General features: G+C 44.7%; 1 protein-coding gene across 1 annotated transcript; it reads left to right on the top strand.

Moving 5' to 3' along the window:
- Positions 1–1,907: 1,907 nt before the first annotated feature.
- DHRS7 (dehydrogenase/reductase 7) lies at positions 1,908–21,098 on the top strand. The gene is made up of 7 exons (XM_032113543.1): positions 1,908–2,062; positions 6,748–6,900; positions 12,927–13,033; positions 13,371–13,610; positions 18,512–18,634; positions 20,070–20,285; positions 20,681–21,098. Exons 1-7 carry the CDS (start codon positions 1,927–1,929, stop codon positions 20,714–20,716), a joined length of 1,011 nt encoding a protein of 336 aa, XP_031969434.1. The 5' UTR covers positions 1,908–1,926; the 3' UTR covers positions 20,717–21,098.
- The last annotated feature ends 145 nt before the right edge of the window (positions 21,099–21,243 follow it).

Genomic DNA, 21,243 nt, shown 5'->3' with positions numbered 1-21,243 from the left:
CCAGGATTGTGTGTGCACCCCCTGCATTTAGCAGAAGGAGGAAACGAGACCCAGAAAACACTTTAAGTTACTTGCTATTTATTTATATTATTTCTATTTTCTATGACATTAAGGTTCCATTACACTGTCCATTGCACTAACACAAGATAAATAGTTCTCAACTCAGTAAAACAGGAGAAAACAGAGGAATATAAAAATAGCTGTTACCTATAGCTGTGTAACTGTGAACAATCATAGTTCTGTGATTTCCTTCATAACCTTCAGAGGCCTGTTTCTATTATGAACCACCACAACCATTTAATTTACAATTATTAGTTTGGACATGGTTGATGACTGGGGCTATTTACAGAAGCAAAGTATGTTTTATATGGTATATTTTTATTTTCTGTCACCTTTCTCTTGTCGTGTGGATTAGGTTTGGACTGATTTGCTGAAAAATCAATAAGAACCTAAGGGTTCAAAGGTAGACCATGGCTGTGTTTTGCCTCAAAAAGCTGTAATGCAAATTTTATGGTAATTCAGGAGGTGATTCATGAATTCTTTGCGCACTGGTGGAGCTGGAACAGACCGAGCAGCTGCATGTGGTAAAGAGCCATCCTGCGCTACACCTTCTGGCAGATCAGGGGCTTGAGCCTGTGAGATTTTGGGAACAGGATGTATGTCCTGTCCCACATAAGCCCTGCATGCATTTGTGTCATATCTGATTAGGAGCTAGGAATTATTGTGGGTTTCCCTTTTCATAGAATCATAGAACAGTGTGGGTTGGAAGGGACCTCAAAGACCATCTTGTTCCATCCCTGCTGCCAAGGACAGGGACACTTTCTGCTATCCCAGGTTGCTCCAAGCCCCATCCAAGCTGGCCTGGAACACTGCCAGGGATGGGGCAGCCACAGCTTCTGTGGGCAGCGTGGGCCAGGGCCTCACCACCCTAACAGGAAAGAATTTCATCCTAACATCTGATCTAAACCCACCCTCCTTTAGCTTAAGGCCATTTCCTCGTCCTATCATTGCATGTCCTTGAAAAAAGTCCCTCTCTAGCCTCCTATTTTATGGGAGTACCTCCTCTCATGAAATACTTTGGTACATCAAAGCAGTAAGAACAGTTTTTCACCTCTGCACATAAGCACTAATAAATCCATGGTGAAGAGCTGTAGATGAGTGATGTGATGACCAGAAATGCTGCAGTCCCCAGTATTTTTAGCACTTGTCGGTATCCACCAACACGAATTTTGGAGCCCAAGGTCTGAAACGTTGGCCAGACTGAGTGCATGTGAGAAATGGGTTTGCATTCACAGGTGGGAAAGCAGGAGGTATGTCCATTCCCGCACGAACCTGGCCGGGAAAGGGTGCGACCTCTCACAGGAGCCAGGGGCGGCTGCAGCTGGGCTGAAGCCCTCGGAGAGCTTCAGAAGGCAAAGGAATCGCCGGTGTCTCGAAGAGACAGCCACGAGGCTCTCCAGGAAACCAGGCACTGGCTTTTGTTCTCTGAGCAGCGTTCGATCTCTGCACACCGAAGCCGAGCCCTGGACACCGCCCCGCTGCCCGGGACGTGCGGTGGGCAGCGCTCTTTGCAGCGAGGAAAGGCCGCGCAGCCCTGGCTGCCCTGGTGGCACGGCGAGGAGAGGAAACAAAGGGCTCCGCTCCCAGAAACCGACCTTCACCCCCCGGCCGCACGCCCGGCCTCTGCCCCACAGACCCCGCGCTTATCGCCGCAGCCTTGGCCGCCGCGGGGCCGGGCGGGGAGCGCCTCCCGCTGCGGGGGGAGCGCGGCCGAGCGGAGCGGAGCGGAGCGGACGGGGAAGGGAGGGGACGGGGGTGGAAGGCAGGCGGGAGGCGGGGAGGAGGCCGGCGCTGGCTGCGGGCAGCGGGGGCGGCTCCCGATAAAGGGGTGCCGTGCGGGTGGGCGGCGGCGGCGGCGCGGCGGCGATGGCGTGGGGGTGCGCGCTGTGCCTGGTGCTGGCGGGAGGGGCCCTCCTGGCGCTGCTGGTGCAGCTGCTGCGCTGGCTCAGGGCCGACGGGGACCTCACGCTGCTCTGGGCCGAGAGGTGGGGGAAGAAGCCAGGTAATGCCGCCCGGCAGCAGCCCCGGCAGGGGACCGCGGTGGCGCCGGGGGCGGGCGCGGGGCGCTCCGCAAGCGGGGTGGCGAGGAGCATAGAGGTGCTGGTGGCACCAGCTGTGTCGTGGGGTTATCCATAAAAATACCCCAAAAGTGTAATTTACCTGCCTTTTACCTGGATAAGGCGCGTGGTGCCCCTCGTGCCGGCAAAGCAGCTCCCAAAAAGCCGCACCCGTGAATTCCCGCGAGTCTGTGCCGAGGGCTGGCTTGTTTGGCCCAAAACTGTTTGTTTTGCAGAGTTTCTGGGCAGGTTCCCGGTCCTAGCAGGGCCCCGCGGAACAGCTGAGGCTGCGGCGAGCACTGGGCACAGGGACAGTGTGGAAAGACATCTCGGAAAGGGACGAGGGTGCGTGGCCCGTGTGGCCGGGACGAGTGGCTTTGTAGCCTAAATGTTTAGCTTCTGGTCCAGCCTGTTCTGACATCTTCAAGCGGATCTTGTGTTCACAGGGGTGTCGAAAGTGTTTACGGTGAAGTAAACATGATTGTTAATGCTGGGGCTAACTGGGTTTCCTCTTCCGTGAATTGTACCCTGAACGGCGCCAGCGACCAGCCCGGGCACGCGATGCTGTCCCGTGTACACTGCATCTCTGTAAGGTGCTGCCTTTGTCACCTGGGGGGACAAAAGCTCAATAAAATGCTGTTAGACAGGCACTTTCAGTTCTTGTTCGTGTTGAACTTTCTATTCTGACTGCAATTCTCCCTATTTCTGGACAAAGATCTTTAGAAATCTAGGTTTTGTTTGCTTAATAGAGGTTTTTGGGCAGAAAAGGCACAAATTTGTGAATATCCACCTGCTGTGGGGATTCGTGGCTGCTGTGAGCTGCTGGTGCTTGAGGTGGAAGTGGAGAGTGGGGACAGAAGCTGATCGGAAAAAAAGTGGGATGAGAGACAGTGTAAGATGTCCCATGTGGGAATTGAAATGGGCTGTTGGGTTGAGATAGGGATAAGGGACTGCATCGCATGAAGGTGGATCGGGAATGGTGCAGTGACGGTTTGAGCCTGGGACCATGATTCCTTAGGGGATAGTGGCACAGGTGAAGTTTGGCATTAGGAGCTGCTTGAGAGAAGAGTAAGACAAACCTGAGACATCCTTTTCTCTTGCTCTCAGTAGAAGCTTCCTGCAAATGTGCATGCTTTTCTGTTCTCTATAGATGGATTAGCACAAGTAATAAAGCTCTAAAAATTACTAAATTTAGATCAGCGCAAACAATCTCCTGTAACTCTTTGAGTACTCAGCCCAAAGTTTTGTATGAACTTGGTTGGAGTTCCCTTGCTGTAAGAAAAACTGCAAAGTCTCCGTGTGTGGACTTTGTAAAGAACATGGAAAGAATCAGGGCAGAGAAATGAGATAAATCTTGACTAGTCCAAATAGAAATGGAGTTTTATCCTGAGGCATCTGTGTGCAATACACATCAAGATGTAGGAGCTCTCTTGGGTAGACAAAGTGTTATTCGAATGTAGCCTTCAGAATTATTGAAGGCCTGGAAACCCTTTAAGTAGTCTCTAAAAATTCCCATGTAAAGACCAATGTAGTAGTTTTGTGAAGGAATTGCTTTAACGTGTAATACAAGAAGAATTAGGCAGAAATTTGTCAGCATAAGAGGTAGGCTTTGTTTTGGCCACGTCCCCTTGCCCCCTAGCCTCTGTGCTTGTAATTAAGTAAAACATATAGCTGAAATGGTACCATGCAGCAAATCAGGTTGAAAAAGAGAAGGGACAAACACTAGAAATGATGTTTCATTTAATATATTTTCCCTTTTCCTTCTCTCCATATTGTGCATGTAATGTAGGGTGCCTAAGAAAATAAAGTGTGGATTCCTTGATTTTTAACTAAAGCTGTTATTAGAGCTATCACTCTTGCAGTCATTATATTGTGTTATCACTTCTACAACATTATTATGGGTGTTGAAGTTTTTGGAGATTAAGGTATTTAGCAGAAAGTGGACTGATCTCCAGTGTTTCTTGTGCTATAAACTATAATTCCAAAGAGAGGCCTTAATGTAGGTAAGAGTGGTTCTAATTCAGTGATTCAATTCTATAGGGAAAATTGACTTTTGGATTTATTCATTGGCAGGTGCTGGATTGCTTCCCATCCTCTGAATATGTGTGTCGTCAGGAGGGAAAGGTTTTTGGGTGCTGGATGCCTTTCCTTCCGTGTTGTGTTTCATTGGGTGGATAGAAGTCACCCTAAACACTGGTTGCTTTTCACAGGCAGCTAAGAGGGAACCTTCCATGTATGAAAACCCTGCTCATAAATTTAGGAATAATGGTATGATTCTTTAGGGCTCTGGAGTGGATGTTCTGTTTTAAACTTCCGCACTTGAAATATTTTTCCTGAAAGAAATGGCAACCTTGTGCTGTAAGAGCTATAAAATGTTGGGAAAAGCCTCCAAATAGAGCTACAAACCAACTTTTTGGATTACTTGCAGTGCTACTCAGTTCAGCCTCTCATTTGTTATGCCTTGTAGCACAGTAGTTAATGGTTAGTAATAGAATAATCTGTTTTTATTTTTTAATTTGGCACGGTTAATTTTTAAACTTATTTCCAGCAACAACAGGACATTTATTCTGGAGCAAAGCTGATGGTTTGGTACTTGTTCTACACCAGCATTTGAGGTTTCCCATTATGTTAACTCTCAGTAGCTCAGTGCTTGGTAATGATCAGCCCTGGGGAATCGGTGGGAAAACTTTCCTTATCTCAGTTAATTATTCTGTTCACAGAACAAGATCCTGAATAACTGCTGTGAAGCTGCCCAAGACAGGTTGGGAACAGGGAAACTAAGTGGTAGGAGGAAGCCGATTTGTTTTCAGTAGCAAGAGGAATGAGTGTGGTAAGCAGGGTTGAAATTACGTCCATGTGTTGTTTTGTTCACGTAGTGTTTGTCTGCTTGGGTTTTCTGCAGGAAAAAAATGTGATAGGAGAGGCAAACTCCCATGTTTCTTGTGATTAATTCAATAAATTTCGAATATACTGGAATAAAACTGTAGGAAAAGAGTGTGAATAAGCTTTATAGACAGCAGCCATTTGTTCTAATGATGAACACAGTGGACATACCTACACCATCAGGAACATCTCTTTCCACCTCCCTAGTTCATAACCTTAGAATACATCTCTCCTTCGGGAAGTGACTCCTGCTGCTGTAGGTGTTTTTAGAAACATAACATTCCAAACAATCCCAAACCACAAAAGCTTGACTTTAGGAGGGATTTTTCTTTGGCTGAAATACAGTCAGCTTAAGAAAAGACAAATAATAATCACTGCCAGCCCCACAAAGTCAAGCTGAGCTCTGATAGTCAGTCTTGAGTGCTCGCTGCTTTTGTCTGAAGGTAAAGGGTTTTGGTGCTGGTCTCTTTGTGGGATTTGTGTCATTAAGATTCCAAAAGCAGAAATTTGAAACACAGTGTAGAGAGAACCAGGAACTGATCACCGAAGAGAGCAGGAAGTAAAAGCAGCACCAGCCACAGTGGAAAAGGAGCACTTTCGCTAAATGAAATGAGCGGTTAAGTTTCAGTGAGCTGAAGAATGCTGTTCTGACCCTTTCCAGAAGGGAACTGGCTTTAAGTCTCAGGAACTGCATTTGGCTCTGCTATTTGAGTTATGCCATGAAATCTTTCTTGGTTGGCTAGATGTTGGAATGCACAAACTTGAGAAACAGAGGGAAGAGCTCCTGTCAGCAGTGCTCTGAGTCAGATTTTCCCCAAGACTGATACTCACTATGGCTGATCTTGAGGAACAGTGACACGTGTCAGGCAATGATTCCTTTTGGGAAGTGCTCTGATATTTGTGATCCTTCCTCCCTTAATCATGTTCTTGAATTAATTGAGTGATATTCCAGCCATCTGTGGGATTTGGTGATTTTGGACATATGTCTGGAAAACTAAGGCCTTTCCCGGTGCCCAGGTGTACCACGGAGTGGGAATGATTGTAGACAAGTGGGAACAGGCATATCAGCAGAGGAGTAAAAGGAGCAAGATGCTCTTATTTTTACTACAGGTTAAAAAAGCATGTCAGGGCAGGAGCTGTGAGAACACGGGGAGTGCCCACATGAACTTGCACCCTGGGAACTCTGTGTACTGTGCCCTGGCCAGTGCAGGAGCTAACCTGCATCAGATACAAAACAAAGTGCCTGAACACCCATTGGGGTTTTTGTGATTAGCTGTCTTTGTTCAGAGAATTTTACTCTGGCAGCAACTACTCTGGAACATTTTTTGGGATGAAAACATTATTTGGAAAGATTTGCTTAGGCTTTTGTTTGTATTTGCAATATAGTAACGGTTTCCTGTCAATTCCAAGAATTCTCTTCTCTCTTTTCCTCTGAAGCTGTTTTTGATGAGGTTAGTGGAATTGTTATGAGTGAATGGCCTGCAGAAATGCAATCAGATTTCTTCCATCAGGTAAATAACCTGTGTTTATTCAGATTAGCCTTGGAACAAAGTTCAAATGGCAACAGGACAACTATGAACAATTTCACAACTGCATGTGACTAAAAAATAAAGAAGTCAGGATTTTGTAATACCCCCCAAAATGAGCATATTTCTTAAAACCAGCACCAGATTACACCCCTGCAGTGAGTTAGATGCTTATCCTAGCATTGGCAATGTGTGAACTGCTGTCTTGATTCTTTTGATAGAACATGAACTGCGTGGCAAGGTTGTCTGGGTGACAGGAGCCTCAAGTGGCATCGGAGAAGAATTGACTTACCAGCTGGCAAAGCTGGGAGCCTTGCTTGCCATCTCTGCCAGAAGGGAGGAAGAACTGCAGAGAGTGAAAAAGAAATGCCTTCGTAAGTACAACTTAGCATTTCATGCAAGCAATCCCACCCTTGCTGGGCTGGAATTGCCACAGGAACACTAACCCACATATCACAACAATAAATTTAATGATGAAAGTCAACTTCATGCAGAGCTGGTATCTTCTTTTTGTGAGTGAGGAGCCTTTGTATAGATGTGCATTTCAACTGCCTACATGTCACTGTTACCTAAAAATCTCATTATCACTTGCAAGTGCTCTTGTAAGGTACTAGATTAAGAAATGGAAAAAATGCCGTGGGGAATGGAGGAAACAATCTCAGGGGTATCATCCTGTAAAGAACCAAACCATGTAGCTGCTTGCTACTAAGAAATAGTCTTTCTTCAGGTTTGTGCACATTACAGGCAGAGAGACAACCGACTTTGCTCTTTGGAAAATGAACTATTACTGCAGGCCTGGGCCCTAGGGTATATCACCGTGTCCCGCAGCCATAGGGAGGAGGAGGAGAGAAGATCCAACAGGCAGGAATTGTGCAGCAAGATTGATTTATTTAGTTATTTTACCAACTCTTTTATAGACTTTTTTCTTCATAGTCTAATAGGACAAAGGACCAGCCACCCCTTGGGGGGAATTGGCTAAAATCCTAAAACATCCATTGTCAAAATATTTTTCTACTATACCATAAACAAGACTTTCCAAGGTTGCAGGTGGTGGCTTGGTTGTTTACATACTCTGCTACCTCTTCTGTGAGAGAGAAAAATCTCTCATGTGCTTAGAAAATAGCAAGAAAATCCTTGCTAGCAGCATTTTTGGATCTACAATGAACTAATAAAAATGTTCAGAAAAAGTTGTTCTAAGAATGCGTAAGGAAGAGGATCTCCTGTAATCAAGAGGAAAAAATATGAAGCAAAATATTTAACTATTTCAGTTATCTTCCAGTTAGCTTTCATATGCCCGATGAGCCAGTAGTCTGGCTTCATTCCTCCTGTTTCTCTTTTTCTCTCATGTTTTCTGGCTTGGCAGCAAGAAGAACAGGCAGTTAATTCACACTGGTAAGTAGAGGGTTTGAACATTATTAACATTATACATTTTTTTCAGACTATTTATCCTCTATAGCTCAGGATGGAGTATTTTATGTGGAATGTATTATCACACTGACAGGTCAGTCTTAGAAATGTTGACAGAATGTCCACAGTCTATTTGGAAGGTGTGCTAGGGAATAATCAGATGTTTTTCTTGGATTAGCACCCAAACATGCCTAGAAAGCTGAAAGTTGCAGCAGCCTACTCAGAAAATCTTTCAAGGAACTTTCAAAAATGCACCACTCCTTAGTTTTATTGTCTGAGGGCTCAAAAAAGCTGTCACTTAAACAGTTTAATATTTGAAAAGAAGTGAGGGGCATGTGATGACAGTGTGGTTAAAGTGGCAATCGTGACAAAACCCCAGTGCTGTGTGACGCAATGGTCAGCACAAGTCTGTGACACCGTTTTGCGTCTGTGGCTGTTTGTTGTGATTGCAAAACTCCTAACATGAGACAGGCTGGCAGCAGCTGCAGTCCTGGACAGGCACTTTCAGGAAATACTTGTGTGATGTGCTAAGGAATATGCAGAAATACTATTTCAAGTGATGGGACCGAGAGCACGGATTTATCTGAGATGATTTCTGCCTCTGCCAATTTTCAGTGACCCTGTGAATGTCTGAGCTGTGCCATACACAAGCTTGAAAGTCTTAGGTAGCCCTGTGCTTTGCAAAATTTACTGCTGAACTTTAACCAGTGGTCTGATTAGTAGGAATACTGGAAACTCTTCAGTAACACAGAAACAAAACTAGGGCATGAAGTGACAGGACAAGGGGAAATGGCTTTAAACTGACAGAAATCAGGTTTGGATTAGATATTTGGAAGAAATTCTTGCTTTTGAGGCTGGTGATGCCCTGGGACAGGTTGCCCAGAGAAGCTGTGGCTGCCGCATCCCTGGAAGTGTCCAACGCCAGGCTGGATGAGGCTTTGAGCAACCTGGGATAGTGGAAGGTGTCCCTGCTCATGGCAGAGGGCTTTAGAACAAGGTGATATTTAGGGTTCCTTCCAACCTAAACCATTCTGTGATTCTATGATAGTTCATGTTTTCCACAGCCAGCTTTTGAGCAGTGGAAGGTAGTAATTGGACCCACTTCCACTCTTATCCTTTGCGTCTCAAGGCTGTGTAAATCTGTCTTCCACTCTTTTCCTTGACTGTTATGTGTGCCAGCCACCCTAACCAACTTAGTGGCCCTTTGCTACACTATCTCCAGTTCATCAGTATTTGTTTTGAGCTACAGGGTCCAAAATTAGACACAGTGCTCTAGGTGCAGTCTTAGAATGCTGTGCAGAAGCTCTTAAAAATCACTTTCCCTCAGTCTGCTTTTACTAGTGCAGCCCATTAGCATTTGTCATTGCCAGAGCCAGTTGCTGGCTTGCACTCAGCTTGCTGCTGTCCTTCCATCAGGACCCCAGGTCTTGTTTGGAGAGCTGATCCCTGACCCTTTGAGTGTTGGCCTGCAGTACTGCAGAGCATCGTCCTGTCCCAGGTGTGAAAATCTGCATTTTAATTTATTGAGCTTAATGAGCTTTGTCAGAATATTCTTAAAGCTTGTTAAGGGGCCTCTGCATGGCAGGCCTTCCCTCCAGCAGCTGCTCCTCTGAACTTGATGTTAAACCAAAATTTTGTGAAAACCTGTGGGTTTTTTCCCCATCATCTGGTTCACTAATGAATATATTCAAACATATTGATCATGGAGGGATACCACAGCTGATCACAAAAAGCAATTGAGTTGGTCAGGCAGTATATGGCCATGCTAAATCCATGATGGCTTTTCCCACACTCCTTGTCTTTCACCTACTTGGAAATTGCTTTCAGGAGGAATTGCCACATAATTTTCCCAAGGACTGAAGTTAGGCTGTATGACATTTGTTTTTTTCCTGTCCCTGGGGAGCTACTCCACTTAGAAGAACATTCCAAAAAGGAGTGACATTGGTCAGCTCTTGTAAATCATGGATGCATATATTGTCCTGCTTGTCTGTGCATTTTGTCCCTGATTTGTCTGACTCTAGGCAGTGTTTCCTTCCCCAGAGTGTAGCCTCAGGAGTGTGGGAGACTTGAGAGGAGAGCTTGCCAGAGAAGACTGAAGCAAAGAAGTCAATAAGTACCTCACGTTTTCCTGTGCATTTCATCAGTTCCTCCTCACCATCCCCATCCAGCAGTGAGCTCACCCTGTCTTTGGTCTCCATTTTGCTGCTGCTGTACCTGTGGAGCCTTTGCTGCCTTTCACATTCCTCAAGTCCAATGGAAATTTCAGTTTCAACTCCACCTGGGTGTTGATCTTCCTGATTCCATCCCTGCATGCTTGTCCAGTGGGTCCACGTGCTTCCTGGATGGCCTGTCCCTGTTTCCACCTGCATGCTTTGTCTTTGCAGCTGAGTTCAAGACTGTCCTGTAAGGTTTGAGTAATGTGGGGTAGATGAAGTGTGAGCTGCAATGAGCAACATCAGTATGAATTTGGCTGATTTATGGGGCATAACTGGAGCTCATAGACTGCACCATGCCTGCTGTAGAGGTTGAACGCAGCAGCAACTGAGCTGTGTGTCAGAAACAAGCACATATATCTTGTCCAAAGTTTAGTGACACCACCCTGTGGTACAGGTTTGTGCATTCTACACTGCTTAAAAGTTGAGGGGGAGAAAGAGAGAGAGGGAAAGGACTGTAAGAGCCATGGTAATACCTGTTGAGTCATGCATATGCCAACTCAACACTTCATTGCACTTGGGCAGGAGGGAGAGAAAACAACTTGTATAACTCACACAGCTCCTGCAAGAGGCTCCTCTATTTTCCCCAACCACTCTTTCCCTTTCTTTTGTCAGAATGCTGGAGGCTGTTTTCTCTCAAAATCGCTAAAAAGGAAAAAAAAAAGGAGTGGGAGGGGATGTTTCTCGGTTTGGCAAAGGTCAAATATGATTTAATTATGGATAGGCCAAATGAGTGACAGGCAATCTATAAGTTCAAGAATTATACAGTAATTGAGGTTGAAATGGACCCCAAGAGGTCATGTTGATCAGCCTCTGCTGAAAGCTCAACCTCTGTTGAAGGGCATTTATACAAGGGAGAAATAAAAGGCAGAAGAGGAAATGCTGAAGAGCTGGAAAATACTTCTGAGATATAGTGTTTATGATGTTATGAGAAACTGCTACCTTGGATCAACATGTATTGGAAAGAGTTACTGATCTGAAACCTGAGCAATGAACTTTAAACTAAGGTCTCCCACTTGGGACTAAGTGTTTTTTCTGGATATCCAGAAATTGTTCCCTTTAAAACATCACTTTGGTAGCAGGCAAAAGGGGCAGTGGAATATTAGGGTTTATTAGTAAAAGCAATGAGGAACACCATTCTGGCAGTGTATAAATTGGGACATATACATGCCTTCTACAGTGGGCACAGTGCTGGTCATCAGCCAGGAAAACAATGGGCTAGTGAATGGGAGAAGGAGTTTAGAAAAGGGCAACAGGAATGCTTGATTTTTATAAAAGCTGTCTGTGAGGAGTGCCTGAAGTAAGGATCCCTTAGCCTAGAAAAGAACTAAGGAAGCTGCTAGAGATGTGTGGTTTGAATGCTTTGGGGGGTGGAAATCAAACTGGGCAACAGACTGCTCCAAAACAAGGTTTCTGGTTTGAAATTTCCTGATGTCAGAAGTTTCTTACATCTTATAAAAGAGCACTTCCTTCCTTACCCGCAGTCTGTGTCTCTTTCTCTGCTCTTTGCTTTCTCCTCTGTGTATCTTTCATGGCTGGGCTGACCATGTGGTCTTGTTAATCCATGGCAGAAACATCCACACCCCAACAGGTTTCAGCTGTGCAAATCTGCTTCAAGCAGCAGAGGTAGAGGTGTGGCCCTCAGAGGGCAGCTTAAACTACATTTTACTGCTGCATTTCTGGAAGAAATGGAGGAGAAAATGCGCATGGAGGGGTTGGAGGGAGCAATAAATGGAAATACTACTAACTTAAAACCAGACAGATGGGTTTATTTTAACCAGTATCTTAAATACTAATGACCTTTGAACAGAGGCAACTCATGGGTTTAAGTAACTTCTATATTTCTACATCACTGTTAAGACAAAGTTCAACTTCTCCTGTATTTGCAAGAAGTAGTAATTAAAAAATCAAAGCCTAAGGCTCTCTGAAGAGGGCAGCTGCTTAAAGGGGAGCAACTGCACTTAGATATGGATAGGAATTGATTTAGGAAAAAAAAATAGCACCAACACACTAATATAAATAATGTAAAAATTCTTGTTAGATGTAGTTAAAAAAAAAGCTTGAAATGATGAAGATTTTGTTTTTGTGAGTCATCTGCCCCAAAACGCCAGGGTAACAAATCACTGCTCAAGAAATGCCTTCTATGGAAAAGGTCAGTTGTTCTGAAGAGACAGTGGGGGAAAAACACAACAAAAAGGCTGGAACTTGATGGCAGCTGACTTTTATTTCAGGGGATGGATACATTAAAAGCTGTCAGTTAAACAAAAGCCTTCTACCTCCTCCAAAAAAGCCCCCAATAATTCAGCTTCTATAGACTTTGCCTCATAGCTATTCAGGTATGTATGTTGTGTTTTGGGCTTGAATGTGTGAGTCCTGTTGTCAGGAATAAACAGGCTTGACCTGTTGACATCCAAGCAAAGTGTCAGGGCTCCTGATGTGCTTCTGAATCCCTCTGTGAAAAGTTTGTTGGATTTTACTCCCAACTATTACAATTTATTTGGAGAAGTGAAACTTCTGTATTGTGCTACCAAGCCTGTTTAATAAAGTCAAGCTTTTCACATACAAAAACCAATGATGAGAAAAACACTTGGTAGGAACAGATTAAAAATAGATTCTACGTGGGGGTCAAAATGGAAACAAAGCAAGCATTTTATTTCCAATTTGATGTTATGGTTTCTTGGTGTCTGTGAAAATGTGGTGTTTAAAAGCATGTTATGTTGCCCACAGTTGTTACGTTGGGAATCTTACTGGTTCCCATTCCCTTCATGGTTGTCTTTCAGAGATTAGCAGCCTGACTGAAAATGATATCCTTGTTCTGCGTCTCGACTTGACTGACAGATCCTCTCACGAAGCTGCAACCAACAGTGTGCTCAAGCATTTTGGCAAGGTAAGATGTGCTTCTGGGTTAAGCTACTTTGTCTCCTAGACCTCCATTTATGCTCATATTTCACTTTTATTTTACTGTGTGATAAATTCAGCAGTGTCTATATTTTTATTCAGTTTCAGTCTTAAACTCGCCAAAAAGTACCTGAATTTTTGTCCTTTCTGCTGCTTGCTTCTGGATTTCAGCAAAACCCAAATAATCGCTGCCAAATGATTATAAAAGTGCCAAATAATCATTGCCAAGGGCTAAACACTCACTTGATGTCACTGGATTGCCTGAGGAACCACAAATACTAAGGGAAATTGTGTTTATATTAATTTATCTCTGTATCTTTCCTGAGATTGATGTTTTGGTCAACAATGGTGGGCGCTCCCAACGCTCCTTGTTCGTGGATACAAACCTGGATGTCTACAATGCCATCATTGAACTCAACTACCTGGGCACCATCTCTCTGACAAAGTATGTCCTGAATCACATGATCCAGAGGAAGAAAGGGAAGATTGTCACTGTGAGCAGTGTGATGGGCATCATGGGAGCTCCTCTTGCCACCGGCTACTGTGCCAGCAAGCACGCTCTGCAGGTGAGTTACAGTCTGGAAGTTAATTAAGTTAATTAAGTGGACCAGTACCAGGACTGTAGCAGAGGGCCTTGTTCTGTGCAGAAAACACAAGTCTCACCTGAAATTTCACATAGTGCATGCGACATCCTCAGGTATTGGAAGTCCTTTAAGATTAATTTGCTCTGAAATGTGAAATAACTCAGCTCCCACAGTAGATGTATCTGCCTGACTGGAATTCAAGTGCCAGCTTAGCTGGTTCTAACCACTACATGGTTAAATTCCAGTGTGAAACACAAAACCTCAGCCTCTGGCCTTCAGATGAGGGAACACCTCTATGAGAGGATTATTCTGTTGCATATAGAGCCCTAATGGTCTTAATTCGTTTAGGGAGAAAGAGTCACTGGTGAGAGTTTTAAGACTTGAGGAAATCTTTAGGACAGTGAAGTGAGAACAGTGAATGGAAAAGCAGAGTACTCAGAGAAATGAGAATTCCTGATCCATCTGGGAACAGCTGAACGACTCTTCCCAACAGTTCTGTGTCTTTCTGTGGTGTGAAGAACTGGCAGCTCCCAGTGCTGTAGGAAGTTATCTTCTGCCTGACACTTAGCATTTAATATTGCCTGGAAAAACTTTTTGAAAGTGGTGTCACTTGGGTAGAAAAACATAAAAGAGGAGCTCAGAAAAGTTTCTGCCTATATCATTGAGGAATCACTTGTTTGACTAGTGAATTTGTTTAGACATATTTGTCTTTCACCACTGCTTGGCCTCCTGCTAATGTACATTTTGATCTCAGTAAAACAAACTTCAGCTGTGCTCAGTGATGGTTTAAAAACTGGCAACTTCTTACTCCCTGCTGCATTTCAGCACATGAACAGAGCAAACAGCTGCTTAAGCCAAGGGATCAGTATCTTTTCGACAATTTGACCGCCGACAACAAAAATGTAACCAGTGGCTGACATTGCAAAGCCTCTTGAAAAGATGAAGATGTAGAAGATGGTGACAGGTCTCTGCTAACAACATTTTTCAGTTACTGATGGGGAGAGATCTGCTGCTCTTCATTGCAGTGAATGCTGGAATTGCCTATTATAGGCCAGCTTTTGGGTTAAGCCTGGTAGATTTAAATTAGAAGAATGCAATGAGCAGAAGCCTGACTTCCCTTCATGCTCATTTATTTATTAAATGTTCTTTCGGTTGAATTATCTTTGGGTGTGGTGCAGTTGGGCCAAGCATGGCTAATTAATTGCAGAGCACAAGGAATTCACATGTTGCTTTAAAAATAACTCAGAATTCTGAACCTCATGTTAAGACTGAGAGGACAGACAAAGTTTTGAAGACATGGTTTACTAAAATTAATTAAAATAAGCTGACTGAACTGCTTCTATCTTTATTAGCTTTTACCTCTGCTCAATAACCAGGCCAGACTCCAAACCTGCTTCCTTGTTTCTTTCACAGTAATTCTACAAACACTAATTGCAGGTGTTGAAACACAACTTGCAATACAGATTTTGGAAATACTCTGCCTGGAGTCTTTTATTGGTCAGGACTTACAGCTAGATAAGGGCACGAAGCCCCCAAAAACTAGGAAAAACTTTTTTGAAATAACAAACTTCCAGTGCATTTCAGATAAAGGAATTCTGTAGGAATGGCAGCCCTCCTCAGACAGCCCTGTAACCCATTTCTGATGCTGACCAAGAAGAAATGGAGACTGGAAGAAGGGAGGGGAAAAATAAGCCAAAGCATAAAGTGATGCTTTCCCAGAATATATCCACCTGTATTCTAAGATCTTCCTGAAGGTTGTGTTTAAGCCACCAGTTATTAAACATGGGAGCCCATCTGACACAGATTCATCTGTCATGTTTTTTGGCTTGTTCTGTTGCTTTTTTTAATTCATGCCTTGGAGTCTATATCACAACTGACACCCTTAATGCTGCAATCTTAATTACACCTTTTTTTGAAAAAAGTCCTTCCTTTTGCTTGTGGTTTTTTTTTCATTTTTTTAATGTTATTTTTTAATTCCTTTAAATGGCAGTTGTAGGAGGAAGGAAGGAATTCTGCCTAGAATTAGAATCTGTTCTTGAAACAATCATGCTTTGATTCATGCCAACTGGAATTCTTCATAACAATGTTCTACTGATGAAATTACCCTTTATTTCAGTGCTGGGAGTGCTGTAAGAGCATGAGTCAAGTCCATGGGAGCTTGCATCTGCCTGGTGCATTTTCTCTCCTGGAGGGATGATGCTCGTGGAGATCATGTGCTATTCACCCAGTTGGAATTCATCTAATTGGTGCCATGGGGAGTGGATCAGAAATGGTGGCCTTCAAAATGTTCCTTCATCAGGAACTTGTCTGAGAAGCACAGGGACTGCACTGAGCAGCAACAGCTCCTCTCTTTGTTCGCTGTCTGGTCATGAGTGGAATTCCTAAGTACTTCTGTCAGGGTAGCAGTTATTTCAGCCTTGCCTTCTTCAGCATCTTCTAGGATTTGTCACTAAGCTGGAAAGACCCAGAGATGGCTGAAAGAAGTTCCTGTGCCACACATTCTGTGTCTGAATGCCAGAGCTGCCTTCAGTCTGGGCTTGGTGGAAACACTTGGGTTCTCCCTCTTGCACTGGAGTTCCTTTACTGCTCCCAAATCTGGGCTTGTCCCTGTCTGAATTTCAAGAAGAGAGAGCACTTATTTTTCTTTCTGAGGAATTTAAAGCTTCTCTTCTGGGAGGAAGTAGACGAATTTCATGCCAGCTGTCTTTGAATATCAAGGATAAGTGCTGGAATTAGAAAACATGTACATACTGTACACAGAGCCTCCGGAGGGGACTGAGTCTTTGTAAGATTCTGGTTTTCAAGAGGCTCTTGTCCGTGTGCATCAGCCAGGATTTCAGCTGACTGAGTGTCCTGGCCCTCCTGTGTTGCTGGTGAAGTCTGTGCCTCTTCTCTGGTGGAAAACCTTGGAGCTGCAGCATGAGGCAAGGATGTGGGGCAGCAGAATGGCTGCAGAGCAGGAACAGGAGCTCGCTGGCATCTCTGGCTGCTCGCATTTCATGCTTACAGGCTGTGCAGCCTTTAATGAAATCACCCTGACTTCGACAGTGCCCACAGAGCTGGCTGCTGCTGTGTGCCTCCGTGTGGCTGCTCTGGTGCCCAGTTTTTGGTACAGCCTGGATCCCAGGAGCATCTCACCATCTGAGCAGTGTAGGAGCTTTGTCACAAGTGACCAAGCCATGGTCTGGCTTCCCTTCTACCACAGCATTCCCAGACACACTCCCTTCCACCTCCTTGACTCCTGGAAGTGCATCTTGAGTGTGTTCCCTTCAGGCAAAATGGGAGCCAGTTCTGTTACTCACCTCAAATGGACAGGGAGTGGTGGGGGAGTGTGGTCTAAGTGTCTTGTATGTGTGACTTTTTCCTTAGCTGGACTGACAGCACGGCCTTTGTGACAGGACTGCACAACTTGGGGGTTTTGGGGCTTTTCTGCAAGAAGTGGGCTCAGGGAAGGAAGGGGTGAGGAAAGTGCAGGTTGGGATATAGCATTAGCCTGGAGTGGTGGATAGAATACAGCCCTTTTGGTGCCCACAGGGGTGGAGGAGCCAGGGGAGGGCCTGCTTTTTAATCCGAAACAACTGGAAGGCCAGCAGATTCTCATCTGTCCAGGAGCAGATTTCTGGGCACATAAGTGTGTCTAATGTTAGAATTTAGTCCTCTCCAGATTTGCTCACATGCTGTGAAGATCCAGCCCCAGATCTGGAGCCAGCAGGTACTCATGCCTTTAAATTCCTGCTCAGTGTTTTTAGGGAACTGATCTGCAAAGCCTGTAGGCAATCCATGAACTGAAATAAGCCACCAGCAACTGGGCAGTTGGAGCCCATGTTCTTGTTCAGAGTGTGCTGCTCCTTGCTGAGCTTTGGTGGCTTGTCCCAGGTGCTGGTTCTGTGTCACCACAGGCCCATATCTGACTGGTTTTAGCCTGTATTGCAGCTCAGGGAAGAGCTCTGGGTCAGCCAGCCCTCCTCCCAAGCTGGATGGGAGTAAACTGATAAAATTTTACGACAGTGGGAGAAGTTTATCAGCCTGTGCTCACTCTGTGTCTCCGTTGTGACACAAAATTACATGTTGGAATAGATACAGGGAACTGTTGGTAGCCAGGTCTGAGATAAGACATGATGGGATGTTGGCTAAATCATCTTGCACAATGCTTGAGCAGCAGCTTTGGTGGAATGCAGCCTCCTGAACTGGCCATGTTTCCCATAATAGTTGCTGTCTAAACGTGAATTGCTACAGAGATTCGGAAAACCTTGTATCCTCTTAGCTTAAAGAAAAGAAGTGCTTGCAATTTTTGTAATTTTAGTTTAACTTGGATACACTGGTAGCATATTCCTGAGCTGAAATTAGATTTTTATCAATGTGGATGCCAGTTTCAAACTCTGCAGTAGATTCAGTGCTGCAGATTAAGCCCCTGAAGTGTCAGGGTGCATTTTTGACTTTGCTATGCTGAAAATTTTCCTCCTTTTCTTCCTCACTTACTTCATAGACACTGTGTAAACTCTTTAATCTCACCCCAAATGTCAATTCACCTGCAAAAGGGTGATTTCCATGATATTGCAATTCTTAGGATTGGTGGCATTTCTACTGCCAAACAGCAAGGCCTGGCCTCAGTACGGGGACAGCAGAATGTGGCTGTAGTTCAGAGAAATTGTGTGTTTGGTAAGATGAGGATAGATTCCTCACTGCTTTATATATCAATGTCTGTAACTGCAGGTAAAATGCTAAATTAGCCATTGATTGTGAAAAGTCACAGAAAGTAGTAGGAACTGCTTTTAGTGAAATGCTGTTTTCTTTGTAGCATAAATTTTTATGAAAAGGTGTCATCAGTTAAACCTTGCAGAAAACATGGCAGAGGAAGATTTCACTATATTCTTGTCTTCTAGGGATTCTTTAATTCTCTGCGGACCGAGCTGACTGACTACCCTGAGATAAGCATTATCCAAATCTGCCCAGGGCCTGTACAGTCCCAGATTATCCAAAATGTCTTTACTGAGAATCTTGCAAAGGTAAGGACTCAGTTCTGTTGTGACAAACCTAACTTTTGCTGCAGGGCCAGTGGTCCTTTTGTGGGGTACTTTTGTCTGGTTTTGTCCTCCTAGCAAACACTAACCTCATCTTCTTACCAAGAAGTCCTTTGAGTGGTGCAGAACTGTCTATAGTCTTGTCATTCTTTGTGGTATCAAGTCTCTGTCAAATGAAAATTGAGTTTGATAATGGTTATGCCTTCTCTCTTCTAACACATACAACCCAAATCTAGTAAAATATATTGTACAGCCACTGTGCTGCAGTTTTGGGGGGAAAGCCAGGATTTTCTGGATACAGTTCAGCCTAGGAGTGCTGTCCTTGCTGCACAGGTAGGGTTTTGTTTGCCCTGGTCACGCTGTGCCCTGGTGGGTGACGCTGCTGCTGGCACAGCCCCGGCTCAGCTGACACGAGCTGTGCATTCCTTTCCTGTTAGGGATTGTTCCAGGAGGAAAAGCAAAACCTTCCAACAGCACAATGGCTTTTAGTAAAGGCTGTCTGACAAAGCAGCTGGCAAAAATTGCTACTGTGATACATCAGACTGTAATCTGCCCTAAATTTAATCGATTTGAAGCTTGGGATAACCCACCAGTGACAGGGAGGGGATCTCTCGTTGCCGAATCGTGTTCTGGAATGATTTTTGTGTTGCAAAACTTCTGACTGGCATGTAAGAAAAGATGTTCTTTTTGAACAATGGTGAAAGCTTGCAAAACATATTCCTCAGATTTTGGTGTGGCAGAAGACCAGGGAGGAGGAGCAAATCTAGACCAGAACTGCTTTTCCCTGTGAAACAGAAGGACAGATTGCTAGAGCAGCCTGTTGTTACTGGAGTGAAATGTGCACTAGTCCACAGGGCTGTGGTTTATGTTAACTAAATGATACATGGGGACAAGACCTCGGGTTGATGTCCCTACTCCAAAGCAGCTAGGTGCTTTTCTCTTGGTTGAGATGAAGAGAACTGGCAGGAATGTTTAAGTTAATGGGGAATGTGACCTCATCTACTAACTTGGTTACTTGAGTAACTTTTAGGGTAGAATGGGGCAGGCACAGCTGGGAACTGGGGAGTTCCCATTCCTCAGAGCTGCGGATGGGGGAACTTGTTCAATAAAGACCATCAAGTGGAAGCCCTGCTAAAGCAGGACAGAGCCTGGAGATCCATTTTCTTTTAAACCTTTGACCCATCAATAGAGGCATTAATTAAAAGTGTGCTTTATTTGAGCCAAAGGAAGATGGGAAGTGTTCCCACACTGAAAACCAGAGGATAGTGAGGGATGGGTTCCTCTGCCCCAGTCTCTGGGTGAGTTCTGCTTGTGGGAAAACAGGGAGGAGTGTGTCTGTCACACAGAGCTTGGCCCTTTTCCTCCCTCTGTCACTCCCAGGATCCAGTTCTAACCCCTCCCTGCTCTGTTCCCCCCTCAGTCCCTCGAGAACAGCGGGGACCAGTCCCACAAGATGCCCACGGATCGCTGTGCCCGGCTCACCCTGGTGAGCGTGGCCAACGACGTGAAGGAGGCCTGGATCAGCGACCACCCCTACCTGGCCGTGTGCTACCTGTGGCAGTACGCGCCCACCTGGGCCTGGTGGCTCATGAACAGGATGGGCAAGAGGAGGATACAGAACTTCAAGAGTGGAATTGTGAGTGTACAGCGTGTCCCTGTCTCCTCTGCTTGCTTGTTTCGCTCTGCTGACTCTCCTGCTGTGGGAATGTTGGGACTGCATTGCTCCTCACTCACACTTAGAGCCCTGATATGCAGGGCAGCTTTCTGTTCCTGAAGTGCTCCCTGGTAGATGCTATTTATTCTCACTGTGTTTTTGCTGAATTTGGTACAAAACCTCACCCTGTTAAAGTACTGCAAGAGCAGGAAATGCAAAAATAAGTGCGGCACATGCAGCTTAAAACTTTGTGCTTTCACACTGTAACTGCCCACTGTCACAAGCTGTTTCAAAATAAAAACAACACTGTGAGTGAAAGACTTAACACAGCAGGAAGCTGGGTGGGGAAATTCTGATTTAATGTCTTCTCCCTCCAGGATGCTGATGCCTCTTATTCAAGAAAGAAGAAGTAAGGACGAGCGTGTACAAAAATCCTGCTGTTCTTGTGCTAAGGCTGAGAAACTTTTCATATTGCATGACTGCAAACAACAGCTTTTTTTTGGTTTTCTTATGTCTTTGTCATCCTGTAACTTGACAGATCGATGAAGCTGATGATACACTTGATTGACATGAAACAGGTGTGTTTAGAAAGAGATTTTTATTTAAACTCCCATAGGCTGAAGTTTTAAGCTTACAGGGACTAAGACCCATGAGAGGCTGGGCTGCTCTGATGCTTGTTTGTCTGCTGCTCTGACACAGGCAAATACCTGGTAAGCAGCCTAAAATTAGAGACCCCAGGATCCTGTTTCCCTCACTTTCATTCCTAATTCATGTTGATTAAAAAAATCCCCACAAGTAGAAGGGTGTGGTATAGAGGGTAAGGGTGTCTGGTCTGTGCTTGGGATTTGTCCCTTTAGCAAAATGTGTGTTTAGGGCTAAATCCCTTCATTTCTGACACAACATCAGGACTCACGCTCAGGACCCTTCCCCAGGTCCTCTA

This window comes from Corvus moneduloides, chromosome 6 (assembly GCF_009650955.1).
Source record: "Corvus moneduloides isolate bCorMon1 chromosome 6, bCorMon1.pri, whole genome shotgun sequence".
Taxonomy (NCBI): Eukaryota; Metazoa; Chordata; class Aves; order Passeriformes; family Corvidae; genus Corvus; species Corvus moneduloides.
Note: the sequence above shows the minus strand (reverse complement) of the source record. Positions and strands in the feature narration are given on the sequence as shown.

Coding starts and splice junctions, on each gene's coding strand:
- DHRS7 (XM_032113543.1), top strand. CDS start 1,927: ATGGCGTGGGGGTGCGCGCTGTGCCTGGTGCTGGCGGGAGGGGCCCTC. Junction 6,901..12,926: donor AGTGAAAAAGAAATGCCTTC/GTAAGTACAACT, acceptor GTTGTCTTTCAG/AGATTAGCAGCCTGACTGAA. Junction 13,034..13,370: donor TGCTCAAGCATTTTGGCAAG/GTAAGATGTGCT, acceptor ATCTTTCCTGAG/ATTGATGTTTTGGTCAACAA.